Source organism: Boeremia exigua (genome assembly GCF_020726555.1).
Source record: "Boeremia exigua strain MPI-SDFR-AT-0100 chromosome Unknown C7974scaffold_12, whole genome shotgun sequence".
Taxonomy (NCBI): Eukaryota; Fungi; Ascomycota; class Dothideomycetes; order Pleosporales; family Didymellaceae; genus Boeremia; species Boeremia exigua.
The window spans coordinates 673,635-698,115 of record NW_025763529.1 but is presented as its reverse complement, the minus strand read 5'-3'; the positions used below and the strand labels follow the sequence as shown (position 1 = coordinate 698,115).

Below are 24,481 nucleotides of genomic sequence, written 5' to 3'. Positions count from 1 at the left end.
GCCGGCGTTTTGGCATATACCTGAAAACTTTGGGCATCTGTATTGGAAGCGACATGTAATTACAACTGAACGCAAGGGGAGGATGTGACATGAAGTAAAGACCTAAATTCAAAGATCTCCGCTATATCGCGACAGCTACAATGTACATGCGGAAACGTGTTCGCATTACTCGTTCATTTGACTATCTGGATACCCGGCTGGCTGACAGCGTAGATGAGAAGATCGCCTCTGGCTGAATTCCATCGATCCTTGACCGCAGGACTTACCACCCGGAGTTGCCTCCACCAGCACCCCACTGTCTGCCATCACCCTGACCCTGGTTCTGACCCTGACCATACTGGTTCCCGGGCTGCGCTGGGTTACTGTGGTACTCGTAGCCCTGCTGATAGCCAGTCGGCACACTGAAGCTCGGCTCATGCACCTGTCCGCTCGCAAATTGCGCCTCGCCCCATCCATAACCACCCGCGGGCTGCGCATTGGCATGCTCAGCAGGAGTCTGGTATGGCTGGCTCCCATCGTAGCTAGACTGGTAAGGCTGGAAGTTGCCCCACTGGGAGGGCTGCGGGGAAGGAGAAGGTTGGTACGCAGAACTACCGGCAGGGTTCGAGAAGTCACCCTCCGGACCGTCACGCTTGCCGAAGCTGGAGAATGCGTTGCCCAGGCCGCCCGGGAGCTGCGAGGTCAGACTGCTAAATAGACCTCCACCTGAAGAAGACGAGGACTGCTGGTGGCTCGCGCCGAAGTTGTAGTTACTTCCCGCACCATGGCTATGCCCGCTGTGTCCGCCTTGGCTCTGGAACGACTGCAGTCCCGCTGCTCCATGGCCGGCATGATCGTCCCCTGCTTTGTGGTTCCGGCCTGCCTTCACAGACTCTGAACTGAGGATGTCGTTGAGATCTTTACCGTGATAGGCGTGTGCCCAGTCCTTGACAACTTTGAACATGTTGTTGTGCACCTCTGAGCGCGGGTCGCGCATTGCAGGGTGATGGAAGACGCTAACGCAGTCATCGAGGACTTGGTCAACGGAGACATCTGGGTGGTCAAACGCGTACATGACGCGGGGTACAACGAACTGCAAGATTTGGACTGCGACTTGGCCGGCTGGCTCGTTGAGAATGTTGGAGAAATGGTCTTTCGAGAGCATGGAGTGCGTGGGGTCAGTGGATGTAGGGTTGTTCCAGACATCAAACTGATGCTTGGCAGAGCTTTCGACGACAGCAGAAGATCCAGTCTTCAGTTGCGCAGATGCGTTCTTGATGATAGGGAGAACGAAAGGCGCAAGAAGCGAAAGCACAAAGAGTGTGACGCGCTCGGTGATGGTATCAATCAGCTTCTCGAGACCTGGGATCTTGGAAACGATGTCCGAGATGCTACGAACTACCCTGTCTCTGAAGACTAGTATAGGGTAGATCTTCGGAATGATCGTTGCTGGATCAGTGTTGGTTCCTGGGATATCAGGACCAGGAGGCCCTCCGACAGAGCCTGGGGGTGCTGCGAAGGTAGGTGCTCCTCCAAATTGATTCTGACCACCATCACGCGAACCAAAGTTATCGTACCCTCCGGAGCGGTAGCCATGGCCTGAGTTTGACGCAGCTTGAGCATCAGAAGAAGCCTGTAATGCTTGCGCCTCCTGAATAAGGCCACTTGTACCTGGGACCTTAGAAAGCACATCGGTGAGCCCGCCGAGAGCACCAGGACCACTTCCCTTTGTGTTGCTTGTCAAGGCGTCGGAGAGTGTAGTGTCCATCTGGTCAATCTCGGCAGAACTGATGTGATCTGTCGCTTCTCCCAGCACGGAATGGAAGAAGTCGACACCACCAAAAGTACCAGTTATAAGCGGGAAGACGTGCTTGCCGCGGAGGTTGATGGCAGCCTGAGTGCCAACGTGTGGGAAAACATTGTTATGCCCCAGCTCGCGCAGAACGAGCTCAGTATAGTTTGTGTGAGCTCCATAGTCCTCAAGACAATGCAGACCCTGGCCCAGACAACGCAGCGCTTCGCAAAGATCTTCTTCCCGTCCACGTTGACCAGAGGGGCCGTGGGTATACAACCTACCAAAGTGGATCGCTCTGGAAAAGGAATATCTTACATAGCCTGCTGATGTCGCCCATCCACCTTGCTCGTTAGCGATGTAGTTCTTCATGCCCGTGTTAGGGTCGACAGCAAGCTCAATCTCCGCGACTGGACCCCGGAGTCGTGGGTCGTATTTCCGAGCATCCTCATTATCGGCATAGTCCTTGGGGTTGTCGATGTGCTCCTCGGGTCGGTATGTTCCCAAACGTTCGGCGGTAACTTCAAACTCTCCAGTAGCGTAGCCAAAGGACATGAACGCAAGTATCCACACAAGCACGCGGATAGTCTCGCCCTTGGCACCCGTCAGTCTCCGGATATCGGCACACTTTACTTGAGAGTGACTTACCTGGACTTTGCTCAGGGTAGCAGTGTCGACAGCCTTTTTTGTTCAGCGCTTTAAATGTGGTATTTCCTGGACCACATACCTGTGAATAGTCTCGTAGCCAGTTGCCAAAGTATACACGCTGCAATGCGTCAGCCACAGATTCTGACTCGCGGATCGCCGGCCAAGCATACCTTGATCATCATCGACTTCCATTTGTGACCGCGTATGCACGCGACCGTCGCGAGCATGTCTTCGATATCACCATGCCTCCAGTTCTTTCCTTCGATTTTCGAAATGGACGCAATGTTTCCCGCGCCAAAAGCATCAACTTTGGTAGGTAGCAGGACCAGTATCGCAATGGCGACGAGCAACAGGTACTTCGTAGAACCAGCCATTTTTGCAAGATGCTGGGAGGTTGAGTGTAGGTAGAGGGAGAGCAGCAGAGCAGTAGTAGGATCTTAAACGGGGTCTTTCGCGCCGTCAGCTTGTCTAGTCGCGATTACGTTACGCCACACCACAAACGGGGGAAAGTGTGACTGACCCGCTTCAGTCCAAGACCACCTCTTTAGCATACAGATTCCTGCTGTTCTCAAGGTTCTTACGAGGCTAGGGAGCAGTGCAACCAGTTTAGTTCCCGTTTGAACCGCGTTTCGCGAGGCTCCGCCGCATATCTTGCGTCGCGCTGTGCCACACCTGCCCCGCTCGATGACGATGAGGGGCACAAGCGAAGAACACTGCAGCTGAACACCACCCTGAACCTTCGGCCTTGCTGACGCTTATGCTGACGAGATGTCTGCCCAACGCGAAACGTAGTACAAAGCGTATCACGTGCGTGGATCACTGAACACAAAAGTCGTCGCCTACGGCTGCCTAGCACGATTGTTCAGCTGTAAACAACCGCACAATGCCACATGTTTTTGCAGTGACTCCACACATCGTACGGCAAAACTTGACCAGAACTCGGTGCACGATCTTACAATCGAAATGACACATATCAGCAGTGAAGCAGAGAGTGTGGACATTATCTTGGTGAACAGCAAAAGCGAGACGGATCTCGAAGGCTCGTTATTTCAGCTTCCTATTCGACGTCGCCAAACGCAAGCGACTATCAATTTGAAGAATATTGAAGACGTAAAGCTGTTAGACTCAGGTCTTGGAGGTACGGGTATACAAGAACGGTCGCATGTGTTGCGCGCACCGGATAGTACTGCAGAAGGTACAGGACCGGATCCTTCTCAGCCTGAGGATCAGCTTCGTCTCACTGATGTAGCATTCGAAAGACTTGCCTGTGCAGACACGGAAAAGCTTGCAGCATGTCTTGACGCCGGGGCGCTCATCGAACACGAAAACCACGATGGCCTCACATTACTTGTCTTGGCAATCAATAATTCGAACGTCGTCATAACCAGGCTTTTACTACAGAAAGGGGCTGACGTCCACCATCGTGCTCAACGGAAACCTCCTCTGTTCCATGCTGTTCAGAATCCGGAACACGGTCCAGTGCTCATTCGACTGCTCCTTGATTACGGTGCAAACATCAACACTACCTGTGGGACGCAGGGCATGAACGCGCTGCACTGGGCTGCAGCTGCTGGTATGGTCGACTCAGCAGATTATCTGCTCTCCCGAGGTATCGACATTGAAGCTACTTGTGCAGGAGAGCACACTGCCCTGCATGTGGCTGCCGGCACAGGGCACCTCACCGTTGTGAAACTTCTCTTGGCCCAGGGTGCAGAGCTAGCAAAAAGAGGTGAACTAGGCGGAAGCGCAATCACATTCGCTGCTTCTATGGGACATCTCGATGTCGTCAAGCTATGCACGGCGGAGGGTTTGCCGGCCGCCAATTGCGATGATAAGGGTCTAAGTGAGTTCAGACTCCGCCAGCTATGTAGAGGTACTATGCTAGCATGGTCTAACACTATCAGCCGCCCTGATATGCGCCTGTGAACTTGGGCGTACTTCAGTCGTGGAGTACCTACTCGAGAAGTGTGCGGATGTCAACAAGGCAGACACACGGCAGAGCACGCCAGCTTTAGAAGCAGCTGCGAAAGGCCATACTGAGACATTCCATACTTTACTGAATCATGGTGCCGATCTCAGTATCTCTAACGCAAAAGGAGAGAATTCGCTCGGGATTGCAATGTCCAAAGGTCATAGGGACATTGTCCGTCTGATCCTCACCAGTTTAGGCGGCCCTGGATACCCTCTCGAAAGTGTTTCACTCCAGATCGCATCGGCCAAGAGACTGGAAACGATAAGATCACTTATGAAGAATGCATCCATGATGTATGCGAACGTGCCAGAAAGCAAATCTCTTCAAAACGGCGCCTGGGTGAAGTGGGTTCTTGACACCGGTGGCGATCTTGTGAGACCACAAGCATTGTCTAACATGGTACTCGTTGCTATCGCTGACGCAGACGTCGATCTCATCAGAACGCTACTGTCTGTCGGCGCTGACCCCAATGATTTCTCACTCAGCACTGCTGTTGTCAACCGAAATCTTGATGTTGTCCGCCTTCTTCTTGGAAGTGGCGCTGGCCCTGCAGCATCGCCTCGTTGCATCAAACGTGCTGACGGTCGTCCGGATAACGCTCTACTCGATGTATTACTGAACATGCCATACCAGAAAGACATTTGCCTTGCAACCCTGCAGGCACTACTCGACAGTGGTCGTTTCAATATTCTCACAGGGTCGTCTTCTAGTCAGACTGCTTTCTGGCGAGTCCTGGAGTCCGAAGATTGGGGCCCTGAACTCCAAACACAGGTTGCGTTCATAATGTTGGAATCGGTAACTGACATCAACTACGCTTGTAGCGGTGATGGTGGGACGTTAATCCATCACGCTACCCGATACGGTCGTAAGGATATCGTAGGATACCTGCTGGAGAAAGGAGCCAACATCAACGCTCAAGACAACGCAGGACGATCGCCATTCATACTTGCTTGCGAGTACCAAGCGAACATGATACTCTTCCTTCGTGAAAGAGGCGCGGATCTCGATCTTAGATACGAAGATGGCAGAGGGCCACTCCATGCAGCTGCAATCGTGGGAAACATCAGGGCGCTAGAGTTACTCTGGACCCAAGAATCTATTGTGCAGGGTCTAGACGAATGCTCTAGAGATGGTTGGACTCCTCTTGCGTGCGCTCTGGGAGCGGATCAAGAGGAAGCAGCATCGTTTTTGATCGAGCGTGGGGCCAATCTTAAGCACATTGTTGCTACAAACGGACGTAGTATGCTTCATCTCGCAGCAGCTTTTGGACACGAACGTGTGTTTGAGCAAATCCTCCGTCTTGGAGATGTAGACGTGGATGCGAAAGATGCTGTAAATCATAGCACACCTTTACTGCTGGTATGACCACATGTCAGCTACATCTCACAATCAATGATACGACTGACATCATTACAGGCATGCGCAGGCACACGCTACAAATCAGGTTCGACGAAGATCGTCCGCGCTCTACTCGCGGCTGGAGCAGACATTGAATGGGCCGCCAGTCATCTCGATCGACCGCTGCACGTCGCTATTACCACTGGAAACACGCAGATTGCGCATATACTTGTCGAACATGGGGCAGATATCACTGCTACTGGAGACAAGGATCGAACCCCTCTGCACCTAACTGCGGAGCACAGTAATTCAGGCTTCATGCGCCTTCTGCTACGGCGTGGAGCCGCGACTGAGGCCACCGACGATTCGGGCTGGACGCCACTTCACCTGTGTAATAGACCGGATGAGGCTCAGATCTTGATCGATCACGGTGCAGATGTAGACTGTGTTGACAAAAAGGGATTGACGCCATTGCATCATGCAATTTTGTATGGGGATCTCGGGCTTTTCATGATGCTGCGCAGATATGGTGCATCAACTCATACAAGGGGAAAGAATGATGGGAGAAATGCCATGGATATTATTGAAGATATGACGGACATCAGGTTGAGAGATGAGTTCCTTGCCAGCGTCAATCGCAATGCAAAGGACCGCTAAGTTGAAGCAGGAGTGTAACTTAACTAGCCAGCAGATTGTGATCCAAACAAAAGGGTTTAGAAATCTGCCTCTCTGAAAAACGAAGGAATGTATGGTGGTTGTGGCTCGCATGCAACAGTACCCTTCCCAACCTGGTCGACTAGGAATACCACTCCTATCTCAGCCGTGTATCCTCACAACCACGAGGTTTGGAAGTGTAAAAAACATTGGTACGCAAACCTGGAAGTGCCATGGTTCTGTTGTAGGGAACATTCTCCTCGTTTCTTGATCGGTGAAACAATTAGCTTGTAGATTGGATACCCTTAGATTTATGGTTGGAGGGAATTAATTCGTGAAGCGGGACCCTTAACAGTGGTATAATTCACCGCCAAGGATCGTGAACCGTTGTAAAGAAGCAACATGAACCATAGAAGAGCTGCAATATTAGGATAATATAATATTTAGTCACTAGAGACCTCATACTCAAGCTTGCGGTACTTCTCGTCTCAGTTGGTCCTCAAGTCGATTATCCTACCATCTCACAGAATATCGACTTGCCTTCAAGATGAAGTACTCGACCAAGCACGATCATGAAGACCCCTCACATGGCCTCCGTCCAACACCGGTCATCTCTCCATCCCAAGCCACCATAGAAGCCGTTGAGAAAATAAACCAAAACCGGCTTCCTCATATTCCTTGCCAATCCCACGTCGGATTGGAGGAAGAAGCAAAAGCCACCTGCCCAGCTAGCATCAAGCAGATATGGGGGTGGACCGAGCACACGCCCGAGGACGCAGCCCACGAAGCTGAGCTCGCGGGGCTGAAGCCAACTCAGCTGTCTACAACACCCCGAACAATCAACCGAGGCGCAGTGACAACTTCCGGTACCGTGTTTGAGGTCCCAGTTCGCGGACTGAGGTCACCGCCATTGTCGCCCCGGGGAAAGATGTACGAAAGTTTTACGCCCCCTACGCCTCCTCCGCCTCTCATGCCTCCTACGCCACCCCCGCCACGTTTTCAGGCCATACAGACGACTTCCCAGAGTGGCGATCGCGCAGAAAGGAGACGCATGATTGGTCGAGTACTGGTGTCTGTGCGGGATCGTGTCCCAGCCGAAGATTGGCTTGAGGGCATCAAAGAATTGGAAGGGCGAGGGGGAAACGTAGAGAAATTTTACAACAATCTGTCAGAGGGTGGCGTACGAGACGTCTAGTTTGTCACCTGCTCCAGGGATTCGGGATCGGGCGTTGATCGAGTACACCATACAGATGCTGTAGGAGGCAAGGACATTCACGATGCAAACAATTAATTCAAGATGCTACTTTCACGCTTTAGCGCATGAGGTGTTATTAAGCAAAACCGTCCACCTGAAACTTGACCAACAGAGTGGTATCTTGGAAACCAGAAAGTGGAAAACGTAAAATCCATCCATTTGCGCCAAGAACTACAAGTTCCAATATATGAACCGGGTTTGTGAAGGTAACAACGAGCTACGCGTGGGATATGTGAAGTCGCAGATAGCTTCAAAAAGAGAGATATTGTACAGTGCGAGCAGTGCGAGTGAGGGTCAACTCCCAAATAGTAGCACCCTTGATGGCGGGTGCGGCTGCGATTGGCTTTAGGCCAAGCAGAAGACTAGAGCAGTCGGAGTGCTTCTTGTATCGGCGGGCGAGTGTCCACAGGCGTGGAGTTCGCAGAAGGTGGCAGAAATCGAATGTCCGCTTCTCCGTTGGGGAGCCACTGGACATCCATCTTTCTGGCTTTCTCCTTGCCCGCCGCTACGAGTCAGCTTGGTGTCCTGTTACGGGCGTCGAGGTTTGGGGACGATCGCGGAGATCGACGTAGTGGAGGCGATCTTCGTTCGGTAGGCGAATTTCTCATGTTTTCATAAGCAGCTGTAACAGCTGCGCTCTCCGGAATAGGCGGCGAGTTTCTGGAACGTGGACTCGGTTTATGTGAGCTACCAGTGCCAGGGTGTTGACCAATATTGCGGACAGTTGAGGGTGTTGCAGGCGAACGACTGCCTTTGCCTTGTGGTGCCCTAGGTGTCATGCTACCGCCACTTCCCACACTGGCATGCTTTGCCCGTGGTGTTGTCTCATGACTACCTCCGGACGATCGATTCGGTTTCGAGCTCGGGCTGTTTTCGTGGCCACCAACGTATTTGTGCTTTGATGAGGCACTATTGGCTCGACTGCGTGCGGGATCTTTCGGCGGGCTTTGTGGAGCAGAGACGGTTATCGGGGGGCCATCGGCGGCTTTTCTGGGATTCTGAGGGAATCGTAGTGGGGCGGTCACAGGAACTCCACGATCTATGTCATCTCCGTCGTGATCATCACGAACCTGGGAACGACCTTGTGCAACCGGCTCCGGACTAGCCACACCACCCATGCGCGGCGTGGTCTCAAAGCTCTTGCGTTTCATCATGCGTCCTAAGACTGCAACAAGCTCTGCGGCATCCTCGAATTCACCGTCGTCCATTGCTTCTTGTGCGCGATAGACATCTTTTATGGCGCGACGCGCGACGCGCCGCGAAGCGTCGTGGTCATGCACGCAATCCCATAGGAACGCGCTATGTTCGAGGGCCACAGACAATCGAAGAGGGTGTGATCCCGGAAGGAAGGACGAGGCATACTGGGTCGCGGTCGTGAAGTAACCGGTGGCCAGTGGCACAAAATTCAGTGGCGGTAAAAGAAATGAAGACGGTTGTGGTATAGGAACGGGGTTGAGGCCAGGAGGAGCGTGAATAGGTGGTCCCGGGGATGGCGTCCCGACTGGTCCACCTGCTGCGTAGGGATTCGTGACAAACGATGTTTCTGAGACAATCGAGTCGATGGGCTCACGAAGCGCTGCTTGCTTGCCGTTACGCTTTGGAGGCGGTGATAACCCATGCTCAGGCTTACGACCATTAGCATGTCGAGGAGACAGTGAGGCGTCACCTGCCCTAGACTCGGCCGATTCCATATTCGTTATAGTAACAGGTGGCTGGTTGTGAAAAAGACAAAAGATGTGGTAGAAACTTGCTCGCAATTTTACGCTGAGTACCCTGCATTCTGGCCCATGTTGGTTGTCTTGCGCGTATGGTAGCACGTACAGCTCCAGGATGGACAAGCCCTCTCTGGACATCCATAGAATATGTTGGTATGCTGAGAGTGAAGGTGTGTCTCTGCTTGTATCGAGTTTGCGAAGCTTTCTGGCGCGGATGAGCTTTCGTGAGAGGAGGATCGAGAGACCAAGGATTTGGTAGAGGGCGCCTGATAGGTAGGGGTTGGAGTCTTCCGTCTGCTTGGCTATTCGCCCAAGAAACTTCTGATCGAAGTCCAGGGATGCCATCGTCTGGTGCGTCTAGCTGCTGTTTCTGTGAGCTTGACTCAATATTAGACTGATATTGTCAAAGAAGAGAATGAAAGGGGTAGGGTATGTGGGTCTGGGCGCAGTCCCACTCTTTGCGACCAAATGGACAAGGTACTTGATGAGATAGAAATGAACGCTGTATGAAAGCCGCTTCCACTCACCCTGAATAACTGCCAACCCGGACCGTTGCGCTGTATCTTGTCAACAGACACAGAGCAGCCCGGCCCGAGCTGACCGATGACGCCGTGCAATGACACCGCCCAGAAGATGAGCTTTTGAAACCTAGCGACCGACGCTGGCCAATTGATGTGTTTCGAAAGCCGGTGAGTGGCCGTGCGTGGGACTGTCCAGTGAATTGCGGCTCCCGTGATAAGCGCAATCGGAGATTGATGCTGATAGACAGGTCCAGTCGAATAGGCGCCGCTCGGAGAATTGCTATATTAGGCAATGACAATGGAAACGATAATGGCAATTTGATACAAATATTGGGACGAAGTCAAGGCTAGAGGCGGTGGAGTTGTTGTACAATAATGGTGGATGACTGCAAGAACACCTTGAGTATATGTCTGAGAAATGTTAGTGATGCAGTCATAAGAAACTGACTGCGCACATAGCGTGGCACAGCCTGCAGAATTCGGAATACCTCTAAAAGGACAAGTTGTGGTGGTGTCGTTGCTTAGGACCAAAGCCCTGCTCTCATTCGATGACCGGGATAAGAGATGGGCCAATTACAGCGTTGATTGGGTGAGGCGATGCCGGAACCTTGGGCTAGCTGTCGTCAGGCAAGGAGATGCAGACGCAGGGTGGCTGGAGTCAGATGAAGGCGGCGGACAGCGCATCGCGACTTTTCCAGGTCCAATTCCCCCGCGCGCGAGGTGACGCGACGTTGTTAAAGCTGCGACAGCTCTCCTAGGCGGTGTAGCGAAGGTCAATGCGGCTGTCTTGGGCGGTCCGAGACGAGATGGGCCGCACACACTCCAGATTTGCGCGAGGATGGGTGCGGGGCGCCTTCCGCTTGAGTTGGAAGGGAAGAGCGAACGGCAGCAGTGTCTGCAACAACAACCACGACAACGACCGTAAGGGAGCGAGAAATGGCGAGGCGGGTGCCGTGGACGTGGTAGTATTAACCCACAATTCCATCCCGGTCCTGTGGGTATGCAGGTGCAGCTCTGCGTCAACCTGCAGAGAGGCGAGCGATGCGTTGTCCAAATCCTCCGCTAACTACACCTGTCGCCTGCGTGGTCTCCATGCCGATTATGGTTCGCATCTTGACAGCTGGCACGGACAACTAGAGCTGTCGAATCGCCATCGCCCGGAAGAACAAGAAGTCGCCGCCTCCTTCTGCGCCATGCCAACGTGCGTTTGCAGGGCTGACTGCCTCTGACACGCACGCTTCACATCAACGGTAAACGGCTGCCAGCACACGCCTCATGCATCATGAAGTGCAGCATCTCATCTTGCCAACTACTACCAAGTTCTCCTTTGCTGCCTGACAAGCAGCACCCCATGAGCCACCGGCGACCAGCACACGTCGCAGCTGTCACCATTTCGAGCTCCAGCGCTCTCCAACGCCACGGTGGGCCACCAAGGTTCTAGCCAAAAATACTTCGAGTGGGGCCCAAATCTCTTGACAACCTATATCGACAGCCCTATGATGATCTTACAATCAGGAAGTGGCTCCTCTCCGCTTGCCAAACCTCACTCGGCGCGGTGGTGGATTTAGAGCAAACTCGTTTGCACTTGCTTGCACATTTGTATTGATGCTCCGACCTTGGCTGACGAATGCACAAGTCATTGACACTGACAGCTTCAAGCTATGATTTCGTCATCATCAGGTCCTTGATGCGTCTGCGTCCCGATACCTAGTTAATGGTGCCCATAAAAAGGGCGGTGAGGGTGTGCTGTGATTGGCCAGTAACGATGAAAATGCTGGCCAACGCCATAGTGGGCATTCGATCACCACTATTCGTCGCTAACCCAGCCTCCTTAAGATCTACCTATGTACTAGACACGAGAGCGCCACTGCATGAATCTCTACACCGGCGTCACACAGCCACTTGAGCCTCCGGATGCTGCCGAGCTGGCAGTCTACGCCTTGGTCGTAACGCAGGTTATCCGGGCTATTATTCTGGCAGCAAACCTGTTGTAATGACTGGACAATCTGAGGAAAGGCTGATGACTACCTTTACAGCATCATAGCAAGGTCTGCAGATCTCAGCGACTCTTGGTCCTGAATGATACGTGGGCACATGCCACAGCACATGACGGTGCGCAGTCAGCTGTTCGTCAGCAAGATCCGTCTTGAGATGTTCGACATTCGAAAGATCCAGGATGTAACGCCAGTTGTTACCTCTCGGATGCAGGTTGAAATTCTTACTCAACAGTCTGTGTGACAATACTGCAGGGTGACGACGGTAAGACAATCCCACTGACAGGAAAATGAGCACATCCGCGACGAGCACGACCCAGCAAAGGAAGCAAACCGCTTCCGCACCTTGCTGAGACCAACAACTCGGCAGGTCCTGTACCACAAATGTCTCAAATCAGAACACGAAGCAGGTACCCGTGTAAGCAGGCAATCTTGTTACTCAAACAATCTAAACATCAGTTTGTCGTTAACACCACTCTGCCGGACGGATGTCACTGTCTCCATGTAAACAAGGCGTTTGTAGTTCTCGAGACAAACAAAACTGTCTAGTTCTGAGTACTTCGGTACCAGTTTCGAGTGTTTGCATGGAGTCGCATTGGCTCCTTCCATACGCACGTTGTGCAACCGTCCCAGTAGGCAACAGATTGCGACTGGCGTTCGCTTGCTGCATCCAACATCTACTTTCGCAGATTGCTTGTGGCCTCAGTCACGCGTGCTCAGCTTACGATACGGTTTCATTTGCTTCACCGCAGGCAGGCCAATAATTGATTCCTATCTTGGAAAATGCCTGACTATCATAGTGCGACCAGTATCAAACACAAGAAGTACATAACTCACAGTTCTTAGCTATATGGAGGAACCACTATTCAACCCAATAATCCAAAGTTACGTCTTTTCAGCAATTGCTGACCGCGGACATACACACTCGTTATTGAGCATCTGACCTCGTCACGCCCAGCACTCACACAACATACCATATTTCGCCATCCTTTTCCCTTACGTCTGCACCTCCACCTTCTACCCAGGAGACACCTCCGCTGGTTGTTCATCCCGAGCACAATCGTAACTGCGGCTGTGGCCCAAGCGCACACAATGTGCTATTACCACGCATACTCCCACAAGTGCGGTCACACCGAGTGCATCCTTCAGAAACTCTGCCCCAAAGGCCAGATGATCCAGCAGAAGTGTGGCCGTGGGCACGAGGGGATCATAATGGCGACTGTAAAGGTAGAGACTAGATGTGAGGGTTGTAAAAAGGTATGTCAACTTGCAAAAGCTACTCGATTGAGGGTTGACGAGACTAGTGAGCCTGTCAAGAAAGGTATCCGACTTGAGACTCGAGCGTGGATTGAGAACGGACTGCACGCAGTGTATGAATAGACGGATTGGACATGCTACACGACTTGGTGTTGCGAATGTGTACACCTTAATGCTATACCGGCGTTGGAAATAGACTTGAGACCGGTCTCAAATTTTTGATCCCACCGTTGTTATAATCTATTATATCTACTTCAGTTGTTCCCCACTCTTGCATTGGGTAAAGCCTTTACCATACCTACCTAGCCACTTTCGCTAGGGTGGCGCTACTCACACCTCGGCAACCTTCATCACTCTCTCATCTACGAGCACGTTCGCAGATAAGAACACGAACCACGCTCCTTCGCAACTCGCTATCCGGGTACATTACCAAACCTGTGCTGGTGCGTGTACAATTTGTAGCCCTGTGCCGCTATCTGCGATGGAGGTGAGGGGTACTACCGATAACGACGATCACCACCTCCTTGCAGACACAGCGGCACATATAAGATGCCGAGCTCGCACCAAGCTTCACAAGCCTCCCGCGTGGCTTTACTGACAGATCCGGCTTCCTCAAGCCCCGACTATCTCACGATGGCTGCCTCGAGCAAAGATATCGAAATGCCCGTCACGGTGCGCAAGCTCTCTATTGCAGCAGAAGAAGTCCGCGAAGCTCTTGAAGTCGAACACAACCTCACTTTCTTGCAAGCCGTGAAGTTGTATCCTAAAGCGATAGGATGGTCGATGTATTTCAGCCTAGGGGTCATTATGCTTGGTACTTTTCCCTTCGTTGCCGTCTCCAGCTCCATCCTCTACGCATTCTAATCGCGACCACAGCGTTCGACCCTCAACTCCTCGGCAACCTGTACGCCATGCCTGCATTCCAGAAGCAGTTTGGATATGCGTTCGAGGACGGTTACATCATCTCTGCTGCCTGGCAAACCGGTCTGGGCATGGGCAATCCAATCGGCCAAGTCGTAGGCGCACTCGCAGCAGGTTACCCAATGGAATGGTACGGACGCAAGAAGACGTTCAACGCATGCGTATTTGCTGTCGCAGGGCTAGTGTTCATTCAATTCTTTGCTCGCTCGTTGCCAGTCCTTCTCGCTGGCGAATTGCTTGCAGGTCTAGTACTCGGAGCCTTCGTGGTCATCGCGCCAGCGTATGCATCTGAAGTTAGCCCTTTACCCCTCAGGAGCGTGAGTACGAGTTATGTCAACCTCTGCTTCGTCACCGGACAGCTTTTGGGGAATGGAGTTACGGCTGCGACACAGCACATGACCAGCCACTGGGCGTATTCAATTCCTTTCTCACTCCAATGGTTCTGGTGCCTGATCATCATCCCAGGCATGTGGTTTGCTCCAGAGTCACCATTTTGGCTTGTCAGACAGGGTAGGCTTGAGGATGCCGAAAAAGCGCTTGTTATGTTGTCGAGCGAGAAGGTCAACGTCAAGGCTGCATTGGCGCAGATTGTGGAGACCGATACCCTAGAAAGAGACATGGAGGCAGGAAGCACATACTACGACGTGTTTAAAAAGATCAATTGGCGACGAACCGAGATCGCAATTGGAGTATACACAACGCAGGTCCTGTGTGGCGTTTACTTGATTAACTATGGGACATACTTCTTTAGCCTTGCTGGGTTGGACACAGACCAAGCTTACAACATGGGAATTGGATTCATGGCCATTGGCTGGATAAGTGTCTTACTCTCCTGGTATCTGATGCAGAAGTTTGGAAGACGGGTACTGTTTGGTGCCGGTCTCTCTGTACTTACTATCATCATGTTCCTAGTCGGTATTCTAGATTGTGTACCAACTCCAGGCGCCGTATGGGCCAAGAGTGCGATGTAAGTATCTGTGACAATTGTCAACTTCTCAAGCTAACATTGCCTAGGCTCCTCGTCTGGAACTCGGTCTACAACTGGAGCGTTGGCCCTGTCGCCTTTGCCATTTTCTGTGAAGTTAGCGCTACACGTGTGCGCTCGAAGACTATTGCGGTGGCTACTGCAGTGCAAGCTCTAGTCGGCATTGTTATGACAGTCGCCATACCTTATCTCATAAACCCAGCTGAAGCGAACTTGGGAGGAAAGCTTGGATTCTTTTTTGGTGGGCTGTCGTTGCCATGTTTAGTTTGGTGGTTCCTGCGAGTACCAGAGATGAAGGGCCGAACCTACGAAGAGTTGGATATCATGTTCGAAAGAAACGTGAAGACGAGGCAGTTCAAGGAGTACAAGATTTGAGGTAGTATGGTACCCAAGTCATGAAGTACCGCCTTGAGTCAAACGGTGCAACGTATCAACGCAAATCGGTCCTGAGAGAGTCCGGGTGTGGTCAGAGAGGAATCTGGACAGCGCAGTTCAATGTTTCATTCCATACAGAGACTAGGAGCGAATCAGAACCATTGATGACAGCGGCATCCAGGGGAAATATCTTTGGTCTGTTCGCTTTGATGATTCACAGAGTATGTCTTCGAGCAACACCAACAACCACCTTCTCTCTGTTCATCACGTAGCTTGGTTAGCCGCTCGTTAGCGGATGTTGAATGCATTGTGTCGCATGAGGAGAGCTATAATTCGGATCAAATTCGCTAGAGCGTGCCCAAGTTTAAGCCATCTGATTGTCCTAATGGTTGCAAGGTTTTTGCTATTCTATGTTCACCATTTAAAAGTTTCAGTACCGATGACGCTCGCTGGTCTATCATGCAGAGTGCCCTCGCCCAAGCACATTGTCTATCACACCACACTACTCTGTCTTCGGCTCACCTCTCTCTGGATAATAACCGCCCGCGAATTCTAGACTTGCGTTTTCGAACTTGTCTTGCTTGATGAGTTTCCACCCGTGCCAGGGCATCCAGCCCTCGCTTTCGTAGATCTTAACATCTATAGTTGCGATGAAGCTTTCCCGACAGAAGTTCGCTCGGTGGCCATCTGGGAATGGACTCGCGAGGCCAAACCAGCCAGGCTCTTTCGGTGCCTGCACCTTCAGTTCTAACTTGTGGACGTAGTTCGATACAGAGATGCTGAAGGACCGAGTCTCCCAGTCGATATCCACGCTCATGAATGGGCTCAAGAACGACATGTTGAGGTATGACACCGAGAACGGCGGCACAAAGTCTAATTCGAGGTCTTTCGATCGATACCCAAGCATATAAGCCGTCTGTCCAATGATCTTGCCGCCCGCCAGACACACGCCCTTCCTGTCTTCCGCGTCGAAGGCTTGCACCCACATGTGCGCCTCTGGGAAGCTGTTTGCCCAGTTCTTCTCCAGGTGCACATTGGCGTGACCCTTGCGGTCGACCTCAGGATGGGATCGACCGAGAGGAGGAATGTTTAGCGTAAACGTGCACGGCGAGCAGGTACTATGTACGTGCCAGTGCAGCGGCAGCGGGAGGTTGATTATCCAGCCTTCCGGCGTGTTCTTATCGGTTCGCCATTGTGTCACTGCGGTGCTATCGGCCTCGAAACTCCATTCCGGCGCATTCAGTCTCCAAGACACCGTGCCATTGCCATGGCAGGCCATGTAACCCATCCCTGGCACTCTTAGTTCGAAGGCATTTGTTTTTGAGTCCGTAACATTCCGTTGGATAGTCTCTACAAACTCCTCGCGCTGGAATATAGGAGTTCCGGACTTGGGGTAGTACGTGAAGGATACCATATGTGGACGGGTCCTGGCTTTGGGCACAGAGCAAATTATGAGGGCAATGTGGGCACCACTCTCCAAATCGAATTTGGAGTAAAAGCCCTCGAATTGCGAGCGCATATGGGGTCCATAGTGCTCCATGACTGTATACTGTTTGTTCGTTGGATGCTGGTGTAGATATCATGTGAACATAGAAGTTGGAGGTCTTCTGGTGTGCTACCATCGATGCGGTAGTGATGACGTAAGTTATTCTTTAGCTTGGCATGAGAGATCACTTCGGTTTATTCATGCTTATTCTCATTGTTCGTGTATCTGTCACTCTAGTGTTACAGCGTGGTATTTACTTGTATCCATACCCAGTGTGGATACTCAACTTTTCCGATCGTCTCGACAATAAACCCTCGACTAACGTCAGTCAGCTAAAGTCTATCATAATTCATCTTTATCGCTGCTCTTGGTGCTTCCAATCTTAGCTTGCTCGGTCAATCCTTTGCGGACAATGCTCGTCAATACTTCGTAGACGACCTGGGCCGCAGCGACGCTTGTTATCTCCGCGGAGCTGTCATATGCTGGACTGACCTCGACCACATCCGCACCGACAACGTTCAAGCCCTCAATGCCTCGCAAGATTCTGATCAACTCTCTAGTAGACCAACCTCCGGGCTCAGGTGTACCTGTAGCGGGTGCTAAACCGGGGTCGATGACATCGATGTCAATGCTGAGGTAGACAGGGGCTTCTGTACCAACGCGATCCATGATGGACTCAATTATCCCCTTTGTTCCGATATCATCAATATCATCAGTAGAGATGCGCATCCAGCCCTGCTGTGTATCATCCTCATAGTCCGCCGCGTCATCTCCAGACAATCGGGTCCTCAGTCCAGCATGCACACTTGAGCCATTGGCGACAAGACCCTCAGTAGAAGCAAGCCAGAACATGCTGCCGTGATTCAGGAAGGACTGTGTAGTTGGATCCTCGGGGTCAATCCAAGCCGAGGGGTACTTGGCTGGATGCCAGGTGTCCAAGTGCGCGTCAAAGTGAACGACCGTGATGGGATGGCCATATGCCTTATTCAAGGCCCTGAGTGCAGGCAGCGCAACACTATGGTCACCTCCCAATGTGATAATCTTCGGCTTGCTGAAATACTTGACGCCGCTCCCAGTACTCCTCTCGGTAGGCCCTCGCCCCGCAAGCTCAAGGTATGCCTCGCTCATCTGCCGCAAAGCGAGAGCATTGTCGAAAGGAGTGATTGGAATATCTCCGCAGTCCACGATGCTAGCCCAGGATGTGAAAGGATTCAAGCCTGCGCGCGCATTGTATCCCCTGAAGGATGTCTGACGTGCTGAGCCAGACCGGATCGCTCGAGGGCCGAATCGAGCTCCTGGTCGGTATGAGACCGCAGTGTCGAAAGGCGCACCAAGGATGGCAATGTCGTATGCTTGCTCAGGATGCGTCAAGCAACGTGTGTGAGGTAGATGGGCAAAGGTGGAGATGCCACTGAAACCCCACTTGCAGTTGTCAATTGCTGTTCATGTACCACATGGAGCTGACTTACGTCTGTCCCCCATTTTTGCTCCAGGTCATCGAGACGCTCTTGTGAGAACACCTCTTGGTGATGATGGTGAGCTTCATGGGCCGAGACAATGCCCGTCAGCAGTAAAGAAGCTGCGAACCACCTCATGCTGTCTTCTGTCGATTGTCGAGAGGTTGTAAGGCAGGAGATGAGCCCTGGTACTTGAAGGGCAATGCCATGGCGTCAAACGCGTTTCCAGGCTCGCTATCGCGCGCGGCCTCCGATGTCATGTCCGACACACTTGCCGCGGGGTGCGGCGGGGCAGCACGTTACTAAAAGAGGCAGGTCCATGCCAACTCTTGCTTTACAAACTTCAACCCTTCACTGACTACCTAGGTAGTCAGCGTGCAAGAGTATCACTCGTCGTGAGGGCTTACTGATGTTGGAGGTACTGGACATGGTTGGTTAGTTGATGATGGTGATGACAGCGTTGGTTGATGACGTAAATCTGCTCACGTGACAACGCGCTGTCGTGTTCAGACCTTAGTTCTTCGTGATCGTTGTGCTCACAGACAATTTCCACATGTCCTCATAGCCACGAGCTCCTCTGTCAACAACATATCAGTGCCTTGCGACGAGCGACGATTCTCATAATGAGCAGCGACAAGTCTAGCGAGTACGTGACGTTGGTGTCGAACGACGGATTTGAGTTTAAGCTCCTCCGCTCAGCCGCATGCATCGCAGGCACCATAAAGAGAGCCATGAACCCTGAGTGTCCGTAGAGGCTCTTTTACTATGATTTCGGATGCTGAAGTCTCACTAGCTGGCTTTCAAGAGACCACACGCAACCGCATGGACTTTCCAACAATCAAGTACGCCGTCACTACCCACATTGTTCTATACCCACAACCACAACATTTAATCCGATACTGTAACTGACAAATTGAAGCGGCGTTGTTCTGGAAAAAGTTTGCGAATACCTTTACTACAATCAAAAGCACGCAGATAGTAAGGACGTCTCAGACATGGACATCCCACCTGAGCTGTGTTTGGAGCTATTAATTGCTGCCGACTATTTAGATGGTACGTTACTCCTCGCAAGCGATGTTATAAAATACTGATCGAGGCGTAGTCTGAATGCACTCAACTCGATGTTTACCTCCCACCTCAATCACGCCTCGCCCTACGGAGCGGTCATACAAGGCTTTTGGGTGGCCTCCACACTTTGGGAACTGCACTGTCCCCCAAATTAATTCGCTGAGTCTGATATGATGTGACCGACCACGCATTTGAATCAGAGTATAACTGAGCACTCTGGGGTTCACAGTTGTGGGCACAGTATTCAAATACAAGTAAAGCACCATTTGTACCAAGGTGAAATACAACACCGTACAAAACTCCAATCAGCCACTCGACTCGAGGTCTCGATGCATTTGATGTCTGCATTGCAATCTGCTGGGTCTTGCTAGTCGTACACATTTTCGTTTAGGGCTGCAACATTGCCCAGGGTACATCGGCAGTCTTGTTGTACTGCAAAGCAGCTAGTGATTGCAATATGGCTGCAACATGGAACTCTGCGACACAGCCATGATGGGAGGGGTTGCACGCCTCAAAGCTTGGCTTCGCTCAAAACATCGACCATCACTTGTTTTAGGCAGGTGTCGTCACCAATGGGGCTGCGCCTCAGCCCTTCCCACCAGCATTTCCCTGTCAGATGCGCATCACGAAAGACGTGAACCCTCGAGGAGCATTTTTTACGCTCTCAAATTCCATCTCTATGTCCTCTCTATGCCGGACGCCCAGTGCGAGAAAGCGTGCTCGTGCTTGCGAAGAATGCCATCGGCTGAAGATAAAGTGCGACGTGAGCACATCCTATGGAGCGACATGCGAACGATGTAGTCGCAACAACTTGCAATGCGTTCCAGCAGCGCCACGTCTTCAACGCGATCGCATCCAGGAGCTTGAAGCACAGATCCAGGAACTTCAAACTGCCTTACGAGAGCAAAGTGCCAGTACCACGTCAGGGCGGTCCCCTACAAGCCTGTCGGATAACTACGATGAAGCCATCTTGACATTCCTTGACAATCGCATCTCTTCAAGCAAACAGCAAGAGTTGCTCTGTTTCTACGCTTGTCATGCCGAGGCTGCGTGGCCCGTCGTTCGACTGTCCATTGATTTAAATGAGTTGCGAGCCAAATCACCAATCTTGTTGCTCTGTGTGCTGGTCTACTCCGTCTCGCAACAGACCCAGGGTACTGCACTGGAAGTGCATGATGAGTTGGTTCAAGAAGCAATGTACATTTTGGGTAACGAGTTGATCGGCCGCGGACAGAGATCACTCGAACTGGTGCAGGCGCTGCTCGTAGCTTCCTTCTGGAGCAAGTCATCGCGGAAAGGGCGACAGGGTAGTTGCTTTCAGCTCATTCAACTAGCAACTGATATGGCAATTGACCTGGGAATTGCTGGTCCCTCGCTACTACCGTCTCCGCCAGCGTACTTTGACATGCATGAGGATCCTACTTCGCCTGAGGCACGGCGCACATGGCTTGCCTGTTTCGTGGCAGTTTCGACCTCATCCGTAAGTACGCGTCGATCGATCGCAATTCCCTGGACTACCCATCATCGGGAGTGTTTACTAGACCTGGAGACCAAAGGGGATCCAGCAGACACGCTGCTTTGCCAGATTGTTCGCATCACCCAGTTGATCGATGAGATTTCCAGCCTGATGTGTCTCTGTCAGTCGGCGGTGTTCATGGACGGCAATGATTACGGTACCTACACTACTGTTGAGGCATTGGTAGCCAAGGTCGACTATTGGGCGGCTCAAATTCCACCTAGCCTTGCATCGTCAAAGACGCTCAAGATATGGTATCATCTAGCCATGATCCATATTCATGAAGTCGTACTTCATACACCCACAAACAAAACATCGTTCGCCGCACCTTTCCTTCCCGGACGCGTCGCGGTCAAAGACTATCCAAAGCCCTCTCACATCATTCATCCCCTTCGACAAGCGCTAGAGGCCATTGTTCAGCACTGCCACGCTGTTATCAACACTGCTGCGGATATGGACCCTGTTTTGGTTCTCAGCCTCCCAACTTTTTGCTTTGCGCCGACTGTGCTTTATTCCCTGTTTGTGTTGGTCAATCTTTTGGTTGCGTCTACGGATCCAGCAAATACTTACGGACAAGTTTTGGCAAAAGACCGATTTCGCATTGAGGAGTGCAGCCTGAAACTACGGCTTTTGACGTCACACATAATGGCTCTAGATCCTACGATGAGCTGTTATACTACTCGTATGTTTGATGCGACGACGTGGCTGGAACATTGGTACGTTGACTACACTGCCATTCTGCGGCGATACGAGGCGAATATTGCGGCGCCGGAAAACATGACGATGAATTAGAGTTTGTCTATGTATTCGCATATGCTGGGGGAATGTCGTTCTAAAGAGACTCTAAACTGAAGATCTAAACGCACGGGGGTTCGGCATAATTTGGCCGATTCCACTGCTGTAATGCATGTGACGGCGAACACGGGGGGGTGGCACGCCCGAGTTTTAGCTCATGGGAACTTGCTGGAAGTTTGACCAATCTGCAGAAACGAATCATTCGTCCCTATACTCTGATTTGCGAACAAGTACACCGCAACGGCACCATGTCATCAGCCTGAGGTGACACCCCTGTACTGACCTGCAGTTCCCCGCAGGAAGCTTGCCAACTACAGCCTCGCGGACCATTGTGGGGACGGTGAATTTTGACCGGAGCATGTCCATCAAGGTCCTCTACCATTGGTTCACGGCAACGTGCGTCTCTTGGCGCGCCTACGCTCAGAAATACACAGCCACAACAACAACACTTCATGATGGCCTAACGACCTAAAATTGCTCTTCCACGATTTTGGTTTTGAGACTCCGACAAAAACGTCTTGTATAGACGTCATGTCACTTTACGCACCCTCGTCTACCGGTGAAGGTTGAAGCACGAGTGTCCTTCGAATTGACTATAAAGAACGCAGCGATTGTCTCTAATCGAATGTATCATTCCAAACTCGCATTGCATCTCCTAGCATTCTTCTGAAACTAAGACTTTCCACACATTCGCCGCAGTGTATCTACACAACCCAACTACAGCATGCATCTCGCACTTTGGACTTCCCTTCTGATGGCTGGCTCCTGTCTTGGCCAGGGAGACATTGCTGCGCTTCTCAAATCTCAACCTGATCTCAGCACACTGCTTGAGCTAGTTGGTCTTATCGACGGCCTCGCTGATACGCTTGCGACTTCTTCAAATATCACGATCTTTGCGCCGACGAACCAGGCTTTTGCCAACGTGCCTCGCGACATTCCTGAGGGCGAAGCCATCGAGTTCCGCAACAACACCATCGCTATTGGAGCTCTCCTCGCGAACCACGTCTTCAAAGGGGTCTATCCCTCGGATGTCATCACTAACATACCGACCTTCGCCCAGACGTTACTCGACATATCATACGTTGATAATCGACAGCCCTTCTCTAATTTCACGGGCGGCGCTTACAATGGTCTCGTGAAAAACGGCGATGACGTGTGCGTTCTTTCTGGGGAGCAGACAATCTCTACCGTCACTGAAGCTGTATGTATCCTGATCATCTATATGACTCATCTACAGTGTGCTGACCCTAGATACAGGACATCAAGCTGGGAGGTATCACAATTCACAAGGTCGATACGGTACTCTCTTTTGGAGCACCGTTCCAGCTCTTTACGTATCGAGCGGGTTACACAGCTATGAATGCCGCCTTGGAAACCGCGAAACTGAGCATTGAATTTGGGTTGACCGGTGCCGATCAGCAAGCGCTCAATCTCTCTGACTACACTATCTTCGTCCCGACCAACGAGGCCTTTCAGAGCATTGGCTCTGTGGTTCAGTCTGTAGATGCCGCAACACTTCAGCAGGTCCTCGCCTACCACATCATTCCCAACAACGTCATCTTCTCGCCTTCTCTGGGCAACGTTACCGTGCCGTCTTTGCAAGGTGCTAATCTTACATTCACGGTCCTTCCGGATGGTTCGGCCTGGGTCAACAACGCGCGGATTACATTCGCAAACACGATCCTGTATAACGGTGTTGCACACGTCATCGACAGGTAAGTCGACCCTGTACATCAACAGCTTCTGAAACTGACCCCATTCCCAGTGTTCTTGCCCCTGGAGAGTTTGATCGTGTTTCTCTAAAGCCCTCTGCGCCCGCAGCCGAGCGTGTTGCTTTCCCTAACGCGTCTCCTGTTTCCCAGCTGCCTCTTACGAGCGCTTCGCTCGCTTTTGGCGGAGACTTGATGACTTTCACCACGACACCGGAGCTGCTCAAGACCATTGCTGCTGTTGTTGCTACTTCTTCCAGTGCTGTTACCACGGCGACTCGGAGCCAGTCAGCACCTGTTACAGAGTTCACTGGTGGTGCTGGTGGATTGACCGCTGCGAAGGGTGCCGCACTTGCAGGCGCGGTTGGTTTCGCTGCCCTTCTTGTGTAGGGTATTCAGATATGGCTGTTGGTTTGGATGGGAGCAGGATAGGGTCCGGTCCTGGCAAGAGAAGGAATAATATAATCAAAGGTGTAATACATGTAATCTCTCGAGGGCTTCGGTTTTTTAGCATTGTAGTGTTCCTTGTCAATGTATCGTCATTCTCGGATTATTTGCATTTTGCGCATGTACTGTGTTGCAACCGTGGGTCAGAGCCTAGTAAAGAGTAAAGACCAATCACGAAAAAGATATTAACATCATGTACATGCCAACATTGGAATGTTGATCTTCGATGACTGCAGAAGAAAATAAATACAACATGAGTCGGATCACGGGTGAGTTGTAAAATGTGAACCTGCTCATATCAGCTTCTCGTTGCTGCAGACCTCTGATTTGCAGTTAGTGTTCGGGCTTCGAAAGCACGCTCGACATCCTACAATTGCTAGAAATTTGGATCCGATGGAATGTTCATCAGTCGAGATGCATTTAGACTAGCCAGCAAAGCCTCCGCAGACTTTCGGAGACACCAAAAAAATGTCTAGCGATCCTTGATAAGGCACATGACGATACGTACCGACGGATATTGGCAAACACAAGTGGCAAGGTCTGGCCTAAAGGAGAACTCCCGTGCTTCACCAACCAAATCCAACAGTCATAAAAGAT

The 24,481-nt window shown here is 51.6% G+C and overlaps 9 protein-coding genes across 9 annotated transcripts; 5 read left to right on the top strand and 4 right to left on the bottom strand.

Moving 5' to 3' along the window:
- Positions 1-262: 262 nt before the first annotated feature.
- Positions 263-2,793, bottom strand: C7974DRAFT_320620 (heterokaryon incompatibility protein Het-C-domain-containing protein; the record flags this gene model as incomplete). The annotated part of the gene is made up of 4 exons (XM_046138758.1): positions 263-2,365; positions 2,420-2,452; positions 2,499-2,537; positions 2,590-2,793. The coding sequence occupies 4 exons, from the start codon at positions 2,791-2,793 to the stop codon at positions 263-265; spliced, it is 2,379 nt and encodes a 792-aa protein (XP_045992691.1).
- A 377-nt stretch (positions 2,794-3,170) lies between these two features.
- C7974DRAFT_403155 (ankyrin repeat-containing domain protein) lies at positions 3,171-6,853 on the top strand. Its single transcript, XM_046142800.1, has 3 exons — positions 3,171-4,262; positions 4,324-5,750; positions 5,808-6,853. Exons 1-3 carry the CDS (start codon positions 3,383-3,385, stop codon positions 6,384-6,386), a joined length of 2,886 nt encoding a protein of 961 aa, XP_045992690.1. The 5' UTR covers positions 3,171-3,382; the 3' UTR covers positions 6,387-6,853.
- A 77-nt stretch (positions 6,854-6,930) lies between these two features.
- Positions 6,931-7,634, top strand: C7974DRAFT_443147 (uncharacterized protein; the record flags this gene model as incomplete). Its single annotated transcript, XM_046145439.1, has 1 exon — positions 6,931-7,634. The coding sequence occupies one exon, from the start codon at positions 6,931-6,933 to the stop codon at positions 7,576-7,578; it is 648 nt and encodes a 215-aa protein (XP_045992689.1). The 3' UTR covers positions 7,579-7,634.
- Positions 7,635-8,068: 434 nt separating this feature from the next.
- Positions 8,069-10,157, bottom strand: C7974DRAFT_58013 (uncharacterized protein). Its single transcript, XM_046146904.1, has 2 exons — positions 9,881-10,157; positions 8,069-9,747 (listed from the first exon to the last, which is right to left on the bottom strand). Exon 2 carries the CDS (start codon positions 9,696-9,698, stop codon positions 8,151-8,153), a length of 1,548 nt encoding a protein of 515 aa, XP_045992688.1. The 5' UTR covers positions 9,699-9,747; positions 9,881-10,157; the 3' UTR covers positions 8,069-8,150.
- A 3,601-nt stretch (positions 10,158-13,758) lies between these two features.
- C7974DRAFT_417254 (general substrate transporter) lies at positions 13,759-15,406 on the top strand (the record flags this gene model as incomplete). Its single annotated transcript, XM_046144053.1, has 3 exons — positions 13,759-13,939; positions 14,002-15,013; positions 15,061-15,406. 3 exons carry the CDS (start codon positions 13,759-13,761, stop codon positions 15,404-15,406), a joined length of 1,539 nt encoding a protein of 512 aa, XP_045992687.1.
- Positions 15,407-15,908: 502 nt separating this feature from the next.
- Positions 15,909-17,018, bottom strand: C7974DRAFT_475440 (uncharacterized protein; the record flags this gene model as incomplete). Its single annotated transcript, XM_046146646.1, has 1 exon — positions 15,909-17,018. Exon 1 carries the CDS (start codon positions 16,944-16,946, stop codon positions 15,909-15,911), a length of 1,038 nt encoding a protein of 345 aa, XP_045992686.1. The 5' UTR covers positions 16,947-17,018.
- A 65-nt stretch (positions 17,019-17,083) lies between these two features.
- Positions 17,084-18,879, bottom strand: C7974DRAFT_343896 (arginase family-domain-containing protein). Its single transcript, XM_046139324.1, has 2 exons — positions 18,362-18,879; positions 17,084-18,314 (listed from the first exon to the last, which is right to left on the bottom strand). The coding sequence occupies exons 1-2, from the start codon at positions 18,485-18,487 to the stop codon at positions 17,235-17,237; spliced, it is 1,206 nt and encodes a 401-aa protein (XP_045992685.1). The 5' UTR covers positions 18,488-18,879; the 3' UTR covers positions 17,084-17,234.
- Positions 18,880-18,894: 15 nt separating this feature from the next.
- Positions 18,895-21,725, top strand: C7974DRAFT_475438 (uncharacterized protein; the record flags this gene model as incomplete). Its single annotated transcript, XM_046146645.1, has 4 exons — positions 18,895-19,093; positions 19,143-19,191; positions 19,269-19,402; positions 19,978-21,725. The coding sequence occupies exons 1-4, from the start codon at positions 18,973-18,975 to the stop codon at positions 21,723-21,725; spliced, it is 2,052 nt and encodes a 683-aa protein (XP_045992684.1). The 5' UTR covers positions 18,895-18,972.
- Positions 21,726-22,317: 592 nt separating this feature from the next.
- C7974DRAFT_57870 (FAS1 domain-containing protein) lies at positions 22,318-23,978 on the top strand. The gene is made up of 3 exons (XM_046146903.1): positions 22,318-22,929; positions 22,986-23,443; positions 23,494-23,978. The coding sequence occupies exons 1-3, from the start codon at positions 22,453-22,455 to the stop codon at positions 23,825-23,827; spliced, it is 1,269 nt and encodes a 422-aa protein (XP_045992683.1). The 5' UTR covers positions 22,318-22,452; the 3' UTR covers positions 23,828-23,978.
- Positions 23,979-24,481: the final 503 nt, after the last annotated feature.